At 39.0% G+C, this 16049-nt stretch overlaps 1 protein-coding gene across 1 annotated transcript in view; it reads right to left on the bottom strand.

The window, feature by feature from the left end:
* Window positions 1–1769: 1769 nt before the first annotated feature.
* The window catches only part of LOC311590804 (vomeronasal type-2 receptor 116-like), a gene marked incomplete at both ends in the record, with an annotated part of 37206 nt that continues 22926 nt past the window's right edge, over window positions 1770–16049 (bottom strand). The window contains 5 exons of the mRNA XM_084770063.1: window positions 1770–2698; window positions 10378–10501; window positions 11553–11780; window positions 12435–13241; window positions 13594–13885. Of these exons, the coding sequence (XP_084626189.1) occupies window positions 1770–2698; window positions 10378–10501; window positions 11553–11780; window positions 12435–13241; window positions 13594–13885 (2380 nt within the window). The remainder of the gene's footprint in view (window positions 2699–10377; window positions 10502–11552; window positions 11781–12434; window positions 13242–13593; window positions 13886–16049) is intronic.

Raw genomic sequence — 16049 nt, 5'->3', positions numbered from 1 at the left:
TAAAAATAATTTCCTGATGAGCATAGGCAAATAATTACAGTAAAACACTTTTTAAAATGTATTTTAGCACAACATCAATATGTGCCAGTTTTACAAAAGGTGGCAGACTGTGAAGAAATAAAAGGATAAAGACTGCTTAAATGTTTAGAGCAAAACAGAGGACTGAGTACAAAGTCAGCAGAAGTAGTTAAATCTGCACATTTGATATCACCGTAATTCAAAGTGTGATTTCATATACTGACAGAAATTTGTTTTTTTTTTCTGGTTGCCATTTGGCATTTGGTTATAAAAGGAAATCCTAAATTCTCAATAACTTAGTATGTAGCTCATTATGCAGTGACCTGGTGTTGAATAATCTTCAGAAAAAGTTATGTGAAATGCAAAGTAATTAGAGTTCTTCCGCATAAAAATGAATATAAAAAGAACGCATGACATGTTTGTGAAAGTTTAAGGGCTTCAGAAAGAAGATGATACATTGACACAAATTTGTTCTATTGAACATCAAAATTACAAAACATTTAAGAAAACCTTAACATGTGCATATATGGCTCTTGAATCTGTTCATCAGCACACATAATTGATAGAGGAAATAAATCTTCTTGGAATCTAGTCTTCAAATTGATAAAACATGTGAGTGATCCAAGTGGAAGAGCTCACAAATTAGGATTTCATTATCAAATTATATCAATAATACAAAGGTACTAGTGAGTGCAAGAGGAGGACTCAGAATGCAACACACATTTCTTTTAAATTTATATATTCATTTCACATCCTGATCATAGCTCCCTCCCTCTTCTCCTGCTGGCCACTCCCTCCTAGCCTGTTTACCCTCTCCTTGTCCTCAGAAAAGGGTAGTTCCCCAACTAACCCACCTCAGCACATCAAGTTGCATCAGGACTGAGCTCCTTCTCAACCACTGAGGCCAAGCAAGGCAGCCCAGTTAGGGCAAAGTGGTTGAAAGCAGACAACAGAGTCCTTGTCATAGATAACACCTGCTCACCTTACTAGGGAACCCACATGAAGATCAAATTGCCCATAAATTACATATTTATAGGGGGACTAGTTCCAGTCCATGCATTCCCTTTGACTAGTGTTTACATCTCTGTACTCCTTCATGGGTCTAGATTAGTTGACTACGTTAGACTTCCTGCAGCATTCTTGTCTCCTCTAGGTCCTACTATACTCCCCCCACCCTTCTACAGAACACCCCAAAACCTGCCTAACTCTTGACTTTGAGATTGTGGTACCTCTCAAGAATGGTTAAGCTAGGATCCTGTCTATAAACGTATTATTAATGGTGTCAGGGGCTAGTTCTTTCCCATGGGGTGGGTCTCAGGTTGGGCGAGGCATTGGTTGGTCATTCTTTCTGTCTCTATCTTTATCTCTGCACATCTTTTATGTAGGATAAATTTTGGTTTGAAGGTTTTCTAGGTGGGTTGGTGTTCCCCTCTTACTTCTATAGGTCCTGCCTGGCTAGATAATAATTTCCTAAGTCTGTGTACCACCATGCTAATAGTCTTAGGTAGAGACATCCCCATATTCTCTCTGTAGCCTACCCTGTTACAGACCTCCAGTTTGTCTCAGTGAGTGACATATATTTCAACATTAAAGAAAGAATGGCTGCTGATCCCCATAAGCCCAAGCCTAAAATGATTACCTAAAGAAGTAATAGCCCATGGTACAAAATGCCAAATTCTAATTTTATACATGAGTGTTCAGCTGGTGAAGAACCATCAGTCTTCAAAGACATTATTTAACAAACACAGGAGTTAGGTTTTAATAAGATTTTTCTTCCTTCCATATGTTTTGTCCCTGATGTGATCAAGTGAGTTTATTTCTGGCCTTAATAATATGAAGTAACACTTGGGGGCAAAGATGATGCCCAAGAGTGATGTACTGGAAGCCAAGATAGAGAAGACTTCCATAGCCACCATGACCTTCCCTTTGGTGCTGTGGTAGACAGGGAGGAAGGTGACCCAGACACTGCAGAACACCAGCATGCTGAAAGCCAGGAACTTGGCTTCATTGAATGTGTCAGGCAGATTTCTGGACAAGAAAGCCATGAGGAAGCTCCCTAGGGCCAGGGATCCTAGGTATCCCAGGATGCAGTGGAAGGCAATAGCTGATCCCTTGTTGCAAATGATGATGATGTGCTTATGTTCTAAGTGAGCATCTTTATCAATAAAGGGAGGAGAGGTTGCCAGCCAGATTCCACAAAGAACAACTTGGATCAGGGTGCAGATAGGAACAATGAAGTTAGGGGCACCTGAGATCAGCAACCATCTCCAAACTCTTCCTGGAGCAGTGATCTTGAAGGCCATAACTACAGTGATAGTTTTGGCCAACACAGTAGAAAGAGCCACACTGAAGAGGAGTCCAAAAATGTTTTGCTGGAGGACACAGGTTGCTGTGGTAGGATGGCCGATGAAGAGGAAGGGACAGAGAAAACAGAGGGTCAGAGTGATGAGAAGTACGTAACTGAGATCTCGGTTATTGGCTTTGACAATGGGAGTTTCTCTGTGCTTCAGAAACACCCCAAGAACAACAGCTGTGAGTGAGGAGAAGGTCAGGGACATAAAGCTGAATGTCTTTCCCAAGGGGTCATCATAGGCTAGAAATGTCACAGTTTTCTCTAGGCAGTGGCTCCTCTCTGTGTTTGCATAGTGAGTTTCTGGACATTTCATACACTGATCCATATCTGGAAGAAATGCAGGTGATCACAAGTGTAGTCTTAGGTTTCTGCTTTTATTCTAAGAAGCTTCCAAGCCCCAACATATTGTACTATCTCACTTTGTTTCCAATACAAATATAAAAGCACTTTCAGATAATAATTCCAAACTCAGTTTCCCTTCTACTTAATGCAGATACAAATTAAACAGACCTAATGCTTCTTTTTCCTGTTATTATTATTCACATAGTATCCTTGCTTTTAGTGACCCTGTTGTATCTGTTTTTAGAAGTCATTAAAGCACTGGCATGCATTATCTCCTTATTAATACATCTCTATTCATCAGAGGGCAAGGGGCTTCAGTGCAATAGAGAGGATGCCCTGTGACATCCTAATCTTATAATGATGTTTTCCTATATGTATCCCACACATGTACCTACATTCAAGAAATTCAAGGTGTTTTCTAAGTTTCCCCATTCTATGAAGGAACCTGGGTGAATTGGTATTCTGAAATTTTGGAGCCTTGAAATGTTTCATCAGTGACACAGTTATCAAAACAACAGCATCGGCGTAATTATAAATACAGAAGTACTCATATAGTCTCATGTCTTCATGGAACAATATTTCAACAGCTTTTTCCTGGAAGGTTGTCAATTTACTCCTAGATTATGATGTACAGTTATGGCTTCCCCCCAGATTTTCAATTTATCAATACTATCCATATTTCTATGTGCATTTTAATTTTAATATATAGTTAACTCTCTTTATACATCATCCATATTCCCTATATAATACATTATAACTTTAGCCCCCTCAACTTCTTTTAGATCCTCCCCAGTTCCATGCTCACCCAATTCTACATCCTTTCTTTCCCTATCTTTAATAGAGAAACAAACAAAATCCCAACAAACCAAACAAAATAACAATAAAAAAGCTCTCTTTCTCACATGTGCACACTTACATTATAAAAACCACAAAGTTGTAAGCCAAAGTATAAAGAAAAAGTTTAATAAGACCAAAAAAATTGTTAGAGGAACAGGTGCAGGCCACACCAGTCAGAAGAACAAAGACCCCCTGCTACATCAAAGGGCAAGCTAGTCACCAGATGCCCAGACCCCAACTTCGGCAGAGATTCTCCAACTGGACCAGAGGTGAAGCCAGCTGCCAGAAAATGAGGCCACAAAGACTAGAAGATCAAGGAAGAAATAGAAATCAAGGCACAAAACACCCATCCAATAAAGACAAACTCAGAAAGCAAACTCAGAAATAACCACTCTAAACTCAGATTCCTAAATGCCAGGGCAAAAACACAATCAACAATAGACTGGTCAGTATGCCACTGCTAGAGCCCAGCCACCAAGACAGGAACATTTTAGTGTAGCTGAAGCACAAGAAAAGGACCTTAAAACCAACTTTACAAAGATGACAGAGGTACTTTATGAAGAAATGAAAATAATCCTGAAGTCAAGGAAAGAGAAACAAAAAATTGAGGAAATTAACAAATCCCTTGAGGAGAGCCAAGAAAAACAAAGAGGGAAATGAAACTGTTTTAGGCCTGAAAGTGGAAATAGAAGCTGAGGGGATTCTGGAAATAAAAAAATCTAGGTATGTGAGCAGGAACTATAGAAGTAAACATCACCAACAGGATAGAACAGATGGGACAAAGAATCTCAGGGGTTGAAGACACGATAGAAGAAATAGACTCATTGGACAAAGGAAATGTTAAACCTTTTCAAAAATTTCTTCCTTTAAAAATTTTTCTTATTAATTTATTCTTGTTACATCTCTTTTTTCATTAATTTATTATTGTTACATCTCAATGGTTATCCCATCCCTTGTATCCTCCCATTCTTCCCTCCCTCCCATTTTCCCCTTATTCCAAAAATGTTAAATATTAAAAAATTTTTTTCTAACAAAAATGTCCAGAGTGTCTGAGACATTCTGAACACAGCAAAACAAAGAATAATAGAAATAGAACAAGAAGATTCCCAGTTCAAAATGCAGAAAATATATTAAACAAAATCATAGAAGGATGTATACCTAACCTAAAGAAGGATCTGCTTATAAAGGTACAAGAAGTTTACAACACAAAATAGATTGGACCAGAAAAGAAGCCCCCCATGTCACATAATAATCAAAACACTAAATTTACAGAGCAAAGAAACAAATATTAAAATAGACAAGGGAAAAAAACAAGTAACATATGAAGGTAGACCTATTAGAATTACACTCAAGTTCTCAACAGAGATTCTAAAAGCCAGAAAGGCCTAGACAGATGTCTTGCAGATTATGAATGACCACATAAGCCAGGCCAGACTTTTGTATCCCCCCCAAAAATTTCAATAAGCATAGGTTGAGAAAAGAAGATATATCCATGACAAAGTCTAATGTGAACAATATCTACCTACAAATACAGTTCTGCAGAAAGTACTAGAAGAAAAGCTGTAACCCAAGGAGATTAACCCCACCCATAAAATCACAATAAATAAATTTCATCCTAGCAAAAGCCCAAGCGAAACACACACACACACACACACACACACACACACACACACACACACACACACCCCTGCACTACCAGCACCATCAAAACCGTCAGCCAAAGAACAGGAATTAACAATTATGGGTCACTAAAATCTATCAATATCAATATCAATATCAATATCAATATCAATGGACTGGACTTCCAAACAAAAAGACACAGGCTATCAGACTGGATATAAAACAGGATCCATTCTTCTGCATACAATACAAGAAACACACCTCAACATCATAGATAGACACTATTTCAGAGTAAAGGATAGGAAAAATATTTTTCAAGTAAATGTACTCAAGAAGCTAGCTGGTGTAGCTATCCGAGTATCTAACAAAATAGACTTCAAACCAAATTCAATCAAAGAGATTGAGGACATTTCATACTCATCAGAAGAAAAATCCACGAATATGATATCCCAATTCTAAACATCTATGCCCCAAATGTAAGGGCACCCATCTTTGTAAAAGAAACATTACTAAAGCTTAAATCACACATCTAACCTCACATACACTAATAGTGGAGACTTCAATACTGTACTCTTACCAATGGACAGGTCATGTAGACAAAAACTAAAGAAAGAAATAATGATACTAACAGATGTTATGAATCAAATGGACCTAATTGATACCAGAACATTTTACCCAACCATAAAACAATACACTTTTGTCTCAGCACCTTATGGCATTTTCTCAAAAATTGACCATATACTTGGTCACAAAGGGAGTCTCTACAGACACAAGAAAATTGAAATAACTCCCTGTATCCTATCAAACCACCATAGATTAAAGCTTGACTTCAACAATAACAGAAACCAAAGAAAATGTATAAACCCATGGAATCTGAATAATTCCCTACTGAACAACTGTGGAAACAGGGCAGAAATAAAGAAAAATTGAAGAATAAAAATGAAGATGAATGCATAACATACCCAAATTTATGGGACATAATGAAAGTGGCATTAAGAGGAAAATTCATAGCACAATTGCTTCATGAAGAAATTGGAGAGTTCTCACACTAGCAACTTAACAGTACACTTGAAAACTCTAGAACAAGAGGAAGCAAATACACACAAGAGGAGGAGATGACAGGAAATAATAAAAATGAGGGCTGAAATCAATAAGCCAGAAACAAAGAGAACAATACAAAGAATCAATTAAACTTGTTGGTTCTTTCAGAAAGTTAAAACGATAGACAAACCCTTAGCCAAACTAACTAAAACACAAAGGGACAGTATGCAAATCAATGAAAGCAGAAACAAAAAGGGAGAAATAACAATAGACCTTGAAAGGACAATACTCAATTTCATATGGAAAAACAGAAATACCAGGAAAGCTACTACAATCCTAAACAATAAAAGAACTTCTGGAGGTATCACCATCCCTGGTTTCAAGGTGTGCCACAGAAGTTCAGGAATAAAAACATCCATGATATTGGCATAAAAACAGAAATGTTGGTCAATATTATCCAATGAGGATCTACATGCCTATGGACATCTGAGTTTTGTATCGAAGCCAGAAATATACAATGGAAAAAAGAAATCATCTTCAAAAAATGATGTTGGCCTAACTAGGTGTTTGCACATAGAGGAATGCAAATAGATCCACATGTATCCCTCTGCACAAAACTCAAGTCCGAGTTGATCAAAGACACCAATATAAAATCACATATGGTAGATATAATAGAAGAGAAATTGGCAAGTAGCATTGAACTCATTAGCATAGGAGATGACTTTTTCAACAGAACACTGATAGCTAGCAATCGAACCAAGATAGAGAATTAATAAGTGGGAACTCATGAAACGAAAAGGTTTCTGTAAGGCAAAGGGCACCATTAAGAGGAGAGAATGGTAGCCTATAGAATGGGAAATTTTTGCACTAACTCTTCACCCAAAAGAAGGTTAATATTTAAAATAAGTAAAGAACTTAAACAAGATATCAACAAACCAAATATTCCAATTCAAAGACAGGGGACAGAGCGAAACAGAGAGTTCTTAAAAATAGGAAACTCAAATGGTGAGAAACATTTAAAGGAATATTTAACATCCTTAGCCCTCAGGATAGTGCAAATCAAAATGACTTTGAGATTCCATTTTATAGCTGTCAGAATGACTAAGATCAATAACACAAAGGACTGCTCATGTTGGTAAGGATGTGGGGCAAGGGGAACACTCCTCCATGGCTGGTGGGAGTACAAACGTGAACAACCACTATGGAAATCAATATGGCAGTTCCTTAGAAAATTGGAAATTGACCTACATCAAGACCCAAATATACCACCCTTGGGCATATACCCAAAGGATGCTCCATCCTACCACATGGACGCTTGCTCAACTATGTTCACAGTGACTTTATTCATAATAGTCCAAAATTGCAAATCATCTACATCCCCTTCAACTGAAGAATGGATTAAGAAAGTGTGGTATATTTACCTAATGGAGTGTTACTCAGATTTTAGGAAAAATGATATTAAAAAATCTCAGTCAAATAGGTGGAACTGGAAAAAGTGATCCTGAGTGAGGCAACTCAGACTCAGAAAGACAAACATGATGTGTATTCACTTATAAATGAACTTTAGCTGGCAAGCACATGATGATCATACTACAATCCACAGACCCAGAGAGTCTAAGTAACAGCAAAGGCTCTAGAGGGATTCAGGATCTCCCTCAGAAAGAGAAATAGAATCAGTTTTGTGGGTGGACTGTGGGTGGATGGAGCTAGGAACAGGGAGGATAAGGTGGAGGAGAGTACATAGGACAAGGACAGAGGGATCGCATGTGGGGAGAGAATAGGCGGGCATTCAAGGAGCTATGTAGAAACCCTGTGAAGTGGACACTTCCTGGAGCCTATGATGGTGATCTTAGAGTGGGCTTGTAGTAATGAGGATATGGAACCTAAAGTGTCCATGTTCTGTATTAGGCTAGGATCCAGGTTTGGAACTAGAACAGTAGCCTAGCCACAAACATTTGGCTTACAACATGTTCTGCCACCAATAGTGGCTCATAGCTCTTGGGAGTGGCCAATCAATGAGGCCAAGCCGAGGGGAGAGAGAGAGAGACAGAGAGAGAGAGAGAGAGAGAGAGAGAGAGAGAGAGAGAGAGAGAGAGATAGAGAGAGAGAGAGAGACAGACAGACAGACAGACAGACAGATACAGACAGAGAGAGAGACAGATACAGAGACAGAGACAGAGAGGCTGTGCCAGACAGTACATGGATGACCAGGGACCTGAAAGTGAATGACTCTGAGAACTAGGGTAGAACTGCATACTACTGACCTCAAAAGCCAAAGGATTCCGAATTATGTTCTGCTATACTCATAGATAGGAGCCTAGCCCAATCATCACCGGAGGCTTCCTCCAGCAGCTTATGGGAGCAGGAGCAGAGACCCACAGCTATTTATTATGGGGAGTTTGGGGAAGTGCAGAAAAGATGCAGAGGAAGGATTGTAGGAGACAGAGGGGCTGAGGTCACCAGGAAAACATGACTAATCAACTAAGCAGGGCTTATAGGAGCTCACAGAGAATGAAGTGGCAATCACGGAGCCTTCTTTGGTCTGCACTAGGCCCTCACCATACATGCTGTAGTGTTATTTAAACGTTGGGGTTTTTTAAAAATTGGATTTCTATCAGTGGGAGTGTGTGTATTCCAGACTCTTTTGCCTGCTCATGAGACCTGTTTTTCCCTACTGGACTGCCTTATTCAGCGTTGATATGAGGGTTTATGTCTAATCTTATTGTACCTTGTAATGCCATGTTTGGTTGATATCACTGGGAGGCAGGCCATTTTCTGAATGGAAGCAGAAGAGGAGTGGATTTGGGGGAGAGGGAAGATAAAGGGTGGTAGACTTGGAGGAGGGGAGAAGGGGAGGCTGTATTTAGTATGTGTTGTGTAGCATATATGATGATTATATAACTAAAGTAAAAAAATCGTAATATGCCCACAATATCACGGGTGTCAGGGTATAAAATAGGGTGTATTGAATGAGAGTGTGCCCCTCTTATGTCACATATTTGTATGCCTTGCCCCACCCCCTTAATTGGAGCTATTTTAAAATAAGGAATAGGAGGTGTGACTCTTAGGAGAGGTATGTGAAAAGGCTCTAAGGATCTTGCCATTCTCAGTGCATCTTTCTGTCTCCTACTTGTGGATCAGCATGTGAGCTCTCAACTACTCCCCTTGACATGCTGTCTTAGTTAGTGTCCTGTTGCTGTGAAGAGACATCATGACCGTGGCAATGTACAAAAGAAAGAATTTAACTTGCAGGCTAAGAGTTCCAGATGGTGAACATGGCAAAGAGAGAGAGAGAGAGAGAGAGAGAGAGAGAGAGAGAGAGAGAGAGAGAGAGAGAGAGAGAGAGAGGAAAAGAGAGAGAGAGTGAGAGAATGAATGAGTGTGAGAGAGAGTTTTCTTTTGATCTACAAGAATAAGGGACAGAGAGAGGAGATGAGGGGCAGTAAATAGAAATGAAGTGGGCTTTTGAAACCTGAAATTCCACTGTCAGTGACAGATCTCTTTCAACAAGACCACACTTCCTAATTCTTCCCAAACAATTCCACAACTATAGACCAATATTCAGCCAATATGAGCATATGGGGTTCCTTCTCATTCAAACTACCATACATGCCTCTGATCTGCTTTCATGGAATCCAACCATCTAAAGTGTAAGCGAATAAGATGCTTTTAAAAATACCTATACAGGGGGAAGAAGTCCCCCTCAGTCACAATCATAGGGAAAGGGAGTAAGGGGAAAATGGGAGGGAGGGAGGAATGGGAGGATACAAGGGATGGGATAACAAGTGAAATGTAATATGAATAAATTAATAAAATATATTAAAATAAATACAATAAGTTTCTTGGTCATGGTGCTTTGTCATAGCATTAGGAAAGAAACTAAAACAAAATGCATGGTGAAGTGAAGCATATTACCCTGGTGGTCTACAGTGGTTTTCTGTAGGCAGTCACTTCCACAATAGTTCAAAAATACAAAGCAGATATGAATTTCAATGTCAAGAGTGTGTTATTTCAGTGGTATACTGGTAATTTTCTAACAGCTGGAAGGAAGAGGATTAACTCATCTGATGTGAACTGGCTGCAGTTCTCTTACAGATGTTTTCCATTTGCTTAGACAGTGCAGATGATGGACAGGTGGGGATTTTTTCTGCATGACCGACAATTACCTGTCTCATTGGAAATCTCATTCTCTGGGCAAGGAGTGCAGTCAAAGCAGCAGGCAGCCTTGCCCTCCTGGTGGGTTTTCCTGAATCCAGCATGACAGCTCTCACTACATAGAGACTGAGGAATCTGAGGATAAAATGAGTGATAGGGAATGGTAAGGTTTTTATAGAATCTTCAACAGAGTGTTTTTGAATGTAGAACCACTAATTTGTTTATGTTAATATCTCTAAATGCAGATAGTTTAATTTGTGTGTGTGTGTGTGTATCTGTGTGTGTGTGTGTGTGTGCGTGCGTGTGCGTGTGTGTGTTTTACTACTAGGGTGAGTCATTCACTAGTCCATGTGGTCAATGCTTGGCTTTAAAACATTGCTTCCTTGGAAAAATGTTGAAAGACTATAAGGCAAAGTGTAGAAGTAAAAATTTAAGTTCTTGGTATCATGTCTTATTGTGACTATAAACCTATTATATCTTGACCCCTGGATACAAAGATAAATATAGTTTTCTTCCATGGTATTGTTTCATCTTGTCAATTTTGATAGATGTTTAGAATCACTGTGAAAACCCATCTAAGAGAAGTATTGTGAAAGATCTTTTTTAGATTATGTTACTTGAGATTTAAAAACCATCTATAAAAGTGAGTGGTCCTACTTTATTGGCCATGGTCCCTGGATGAAGGAAAGTCAGGAATGAATGACAGCAGCAGCATTCAGCACTCTCTGCCCTCTGACTGGTGATGCAATGTGAACAGTTGCCTCTACTCCCTAAACACACCATTTCTTGCAGTGAAAGAATATACTCTCAAGCGGTGAGCCAAGAAAAATCTTCCTGTATTGTTTGTTAAGTAGCAATTTTTTGCAACAGCCAAACAAACATGTACATCATGCTCTTCTGTCTTGACAGGGGCCTAGAAACAAAAGGCACACTGACCATTGACTGAAACTTTCCAAGCTGGGATCAAAAATAAATCTTCCATTGGATGATCTGTGATAATGATGAAAAAACATACTGTACTTATGATATTAAGGAAATGAGCACATTGGAAATTAAATGGTTGATCCTGCAAAATAGGTATTAGGACAATTCTCTATATAGGTGGTCATTATATGCCTGTGAATTGGCCCTGTGTGAGCAAAGTTTCCATTGAGATTTACATTCTGGTCAGAACACTGCAACTCACCTCTGTCAATCCTGTGGCCCATTGTATCATGTGATAAGATAAGGACAATTTCTGTTCCTCTGGAGCATTTGGAGAAAATGTTCCTACTTTCACATTTAGCCTAAGACCTTTTGGGAAATCCCAAAAGTTGAGAATGTCATACTTTGTATGTGATTTTCTTTTCCAATCCAGGACCACATGGTCTCCAGCAGAGTTGATGAGTTGTGTGTTCTTTAGAAAAGGGTGAAGCTAAAAGAGATGCAATGCACTCATTTTACATAACCAACCTCCAGAGAAGGGCAACAGAGGCAGATTCAAGGAACATCTCTTGTTGATTTTAATCCCTGATGTGAAAAGCCCCTTTAAATATAGGTGTAAATCTCATTGAACAAATGATACTCAGGGATAATGCCAGCATCACTCTGCTTCTAATATGTTTAAATCAATTTCATTAGAAAACTTGGAACCAAGCACTCCTAAGTCACAGATGTCCATGGAGGAAACTTGGACCTTTGTTGAAAATGTAGTTATACCCAATTAAAAATTAAAAATATTCAGAGTTTTGCTCTGTAAAAATAATAATTTTATGAATGTTCATTTACACAAAATAGCACTTAGAAGTGTTCAGGCACATGGTGATAATTATCTGTCTCTTTTCTGTTGTGTGAAATCTCTGGCAGGAAGTAAATGGACTTTTCATATTGAAATTTTTACACTGAAAATACTGTATGAACCTTTGTAATGCAACTATGTATTGGCTGAAAAAATGATGTCTCCTTACACAGTCTCTCTTGCAGATTTTTGACAAAATAATCTGAAATATGTATTGCCTAGTTTGAATGCATTTACAAACCTTTAGAGTGTTGTGCTGCTAAGGCTGCAATACAGCTGAATTGACATTACCTGCCAGGGGGAGAATACCATCTCCCTTCCTTTTCCATGAGTTTGAAATTGTACTTGATTGAGAGTCATCTCATGCAGACTGTGGGCCACGGCATACACAGCATTGTACACATTGTAACTCTCCTCACTCATGGCCATGTCAAACATGTTCCCGGGCAAGAATCCCAAGGAAGCATTAGGCAGACAGTTGTCCACAATTTTACAATCTTTACTAAAAAGTGAGCAATTGAAAAATGAGTGCCATAATACATGAAGATAAATGTCTTCTGGGTATTTGGAGGGATTGGCTGTCTGGATAAAATCTGTAAAACTAACAATCTCTTCATTATGGTGTGAAAAAATAAGGGCCCCATGCAATGAATCTACCATGAAATATGTATCAAATTTCGAACCATCCCAGTGTGAGTTCAGGACCCAGACTTTCCATGTAAGTAACTTCTGTTTTATATTTACCATTAAGCTTAACAGAGAGTCAGAGTCCCCATAAATAATAATCACATTTGCTGAGGATTCCAGGATTTGAGCCTGATTTTTCCAGGGTTTGGTCAGAAATGAACCCCTGCTGACTAGGATCATTTCCACAAATGCTATGCAGATTTCATTTTTATCCATTTCTCTTCTCAAATCTGATAAAGTCTGGGCACCTTTGTGATCATCTATGATGAAAAGCCCCACCCAGATCCAGTGGAAATGAAGCATCAAAGATACAATGCCAAGTGTCAGAGATGTGTCCTTGGGGGCCACCTGGTACAGAGAAGAAAACTGTCTTTGTTCACTCAAGATGCTATCAAAAGGCCCAAAAGTAAGCTGTAGAGAAAAACACAATAAAAAATAAGTATAGAGTCATAAAATTAAACTTAATTCTATATCAATGGTTTGAAGCCTCTAGGGCAATCAAACTTTGGAGTCAAATCTGAACTTCCATGGATTTTTCCAAAAAAGTACAGAAAATATTCAGAGGTTCAACAGTGTGCTGTGTCTACTCTATCTTTTCCCTTCTCTCTATTCTAAGCTACAGAGACATAGATGTATCATCAACCATCTGCATAAGTTTCCTATCAATGAAAAGTGACTTAAGTTTCCCTCTTTTCCCTCACAGCCACCTAAAATGTAATCGAGTAGAGCTGCCACTATATTGTCCCCCATCAATCCCTCTCACCTGCGGAAATTTGTAGAGACTTAGCAGTGTACCTATGTGTTCAGATATTTCCCATGATGGTCCTGTAAGCACAGCAGCTGAATTGCTCTCTCTTGCATACCTGTAGTTAGGCATGGCATGACCAGACCCTGAAAGTGAGCCAAAAATATAGACCAGAGTGTTTCTTTGTCCATGCGGGATATTTTGAACCTCAAACCCCAGGGATGTGTTAGGTAAAAGATAGGGGTTGCTGTTGATCTCCTCAATGGCAAACATCATGGCCAAAATACATTGGTAGTTCCTCAACTTAAACCTGGAAGAAGGTAGAATAATATTTAGGAGAAAGACTCACACCACATAACATTTGTACAAGTTTAGTGCAATGGGTTTTATAGTTTAAATGATTCTGTTTCCAAAAATCCATGTTTAAGTATCTTTCCAGTATTTGCTGGAATTAGAATAGGAGTGATATTTATTTTTCTACTTTTAATTGAAAATAATCTAAAAAACAAATTTATTTACTTATTTATTCACTTTTCTTCCTTATTGTAGCCCTTTCCCTCTTCTCAGTACCACACTCTTTCCCTTTCTCTCTATCCTCCCTTCAGTACTCTTCAGAAAAGAAGAGACCCTTTACCCTCCCACCCAGCTCATCACATTCCATTAGGACTGACATGATCATTCCCCTGTGGCCTGGCAAGGCAGTCCTACTGGGTTGAGTGACCAAAAAGCAGACAACTGAGCCCAGGTTAGATATAGCACACATTCCCCTTAGTAGGGGGCCCACATGAAGTCCGAGCTCCCAGTCTGCTACATCTGTCTATGCCTGGTCTTTGGTTGGTACTTCAGGCTCTACAAGCCCCTCTGGGCCCTGGTTAATTGGCTTGGTTGATCTTGTTGTGGAGCTCCTGTCACATCCAGGTTTTCCATCCTCCCTAGTTTTCCATAAGACTTCCTATGCTTTGCCCAATGTTTGGCTGTGAGTCTTCACATCTGTTTGGTTCTGCTACTGGGTGTAGCCTCTCAGAGGACACTATGCTACACTCCTGTCTGCAGAGTATCACTAAAGGTGCCAAGGGCTGGCTCTTTCCCATGGGGTGGGTCTCAGGTTAGGTCAGGCATTAGTTGGACATGCCCTCAGCAACACATTCTGATTTCAGTTCCCCTCCACCGATTTTCTCAGGACCTGCTCAAATCCCCTCACTCCCAAAGTCACCCTTTCTTTCTCTCTGGTATTAGAAAGCAAAAAGACATATAATAATAATAATAATAATAATAATAATAATAATAATAATAATAATAATAATAAATAACGATGATGAATGATAATGAATTAAAACAAAAAACAATCTAGCCAGAAAAGGACAAAACAAGGAAACAAACAAATAAACAGAAGAAAAAGAGCCAAAGAAAAAGGACAAAATGCACAGAGATACATAGAGCTGTGTAGACACATGTGTTTTCATATACAGAAAACCATAAAGACAAAACAAAAAGCACAAAACTTAATATGTACACAAAAGACATGCCAAATTAAAAAAATTAGCCTCTCAAAATGCCAGTGAGTTTTCTTATTTTATTTTCCATCTACTACTGAGCATGGGGCTTGGCCTTACTTGTTTGTATATCCAAGGAGACTCTTTTGGACAAAACTAATTTTTGTTCTTGTCACTAGGTTTTGGATGGGGGCTTGTTATAGCTTGCCAAGAGCTTCTGAAATAGGAGGCTTGTGTCCACTTGCTCTCTCAGCACTGGTACACCATCTCACTTAGACTAGTACATGCCTGTTGATGCTTCCACATGTTCTGGGAGTTCATATATGTATAAGTCCTGTTGTGTTTAGAAGGTCATTTATGCACAATGTCCTTCACCATGCCTGGCTCTTACCATTTTTCCACCTCCTTCAGCATTTGCTGATCCCTGAATGAGTTTTGTGGGTACCTCCCATTTAGGACCAAGTGAGTTACTGCTCAGGGAACTTCTTTGATGATGGCTGAGTGGGACAGTGTTTTAAGAATATAGCAGAATCTTCTAAGGAGTCATTTTATTGCTACATTATTTTAGCAGAGCAATAGTATTTGGTTTCTCCCTAGGTCCATGGCTTATCTATGTTTGTTTTCTTTGCAACCCTAGGAATGTTGGATTTCTTCTCATGGAGTAGTCCATAAATCCAACCAAATATTGCTTTGTTAGTCCCCCAAGCTTTGTGCCACTATTTCATGACTGCACACTGGCATCTTGTAGTAGGGAACCATTGTTGATTAGAGGGTTTGTAGCTGTGTTGTTATTTACCCTTTTCCTTTGGTAGCATGCAGAGTATCTTCCAGTATTGTAAATACTAATGCATAGGAAAAATGCTCTAGGTAGGCACCATACCAACTTCTCCATGTTCAATAAATCCTGCTGGTGTTGTCTTCAGAAATGCAGCCTTACCTTCATTTTGTGTAGAGCAACCAATAACCTTGGAAGTAGCCTGG

Source organism: Acomys minous (genome assembly GCF_964271855.1).
Source record: "Acomys minous genome assembly, chromosome: 20".
Classification (NCBI taxonomy): Eukaryota; Metazoa; Chordata; class Mammalia; order Rodentia; family Muridae; genus Acomys; species Acomys minous.
Note: the sequence above shows the minus strand (reverse complement) of the source record. Positions and strands in the feature narration are given on the sequence as shown.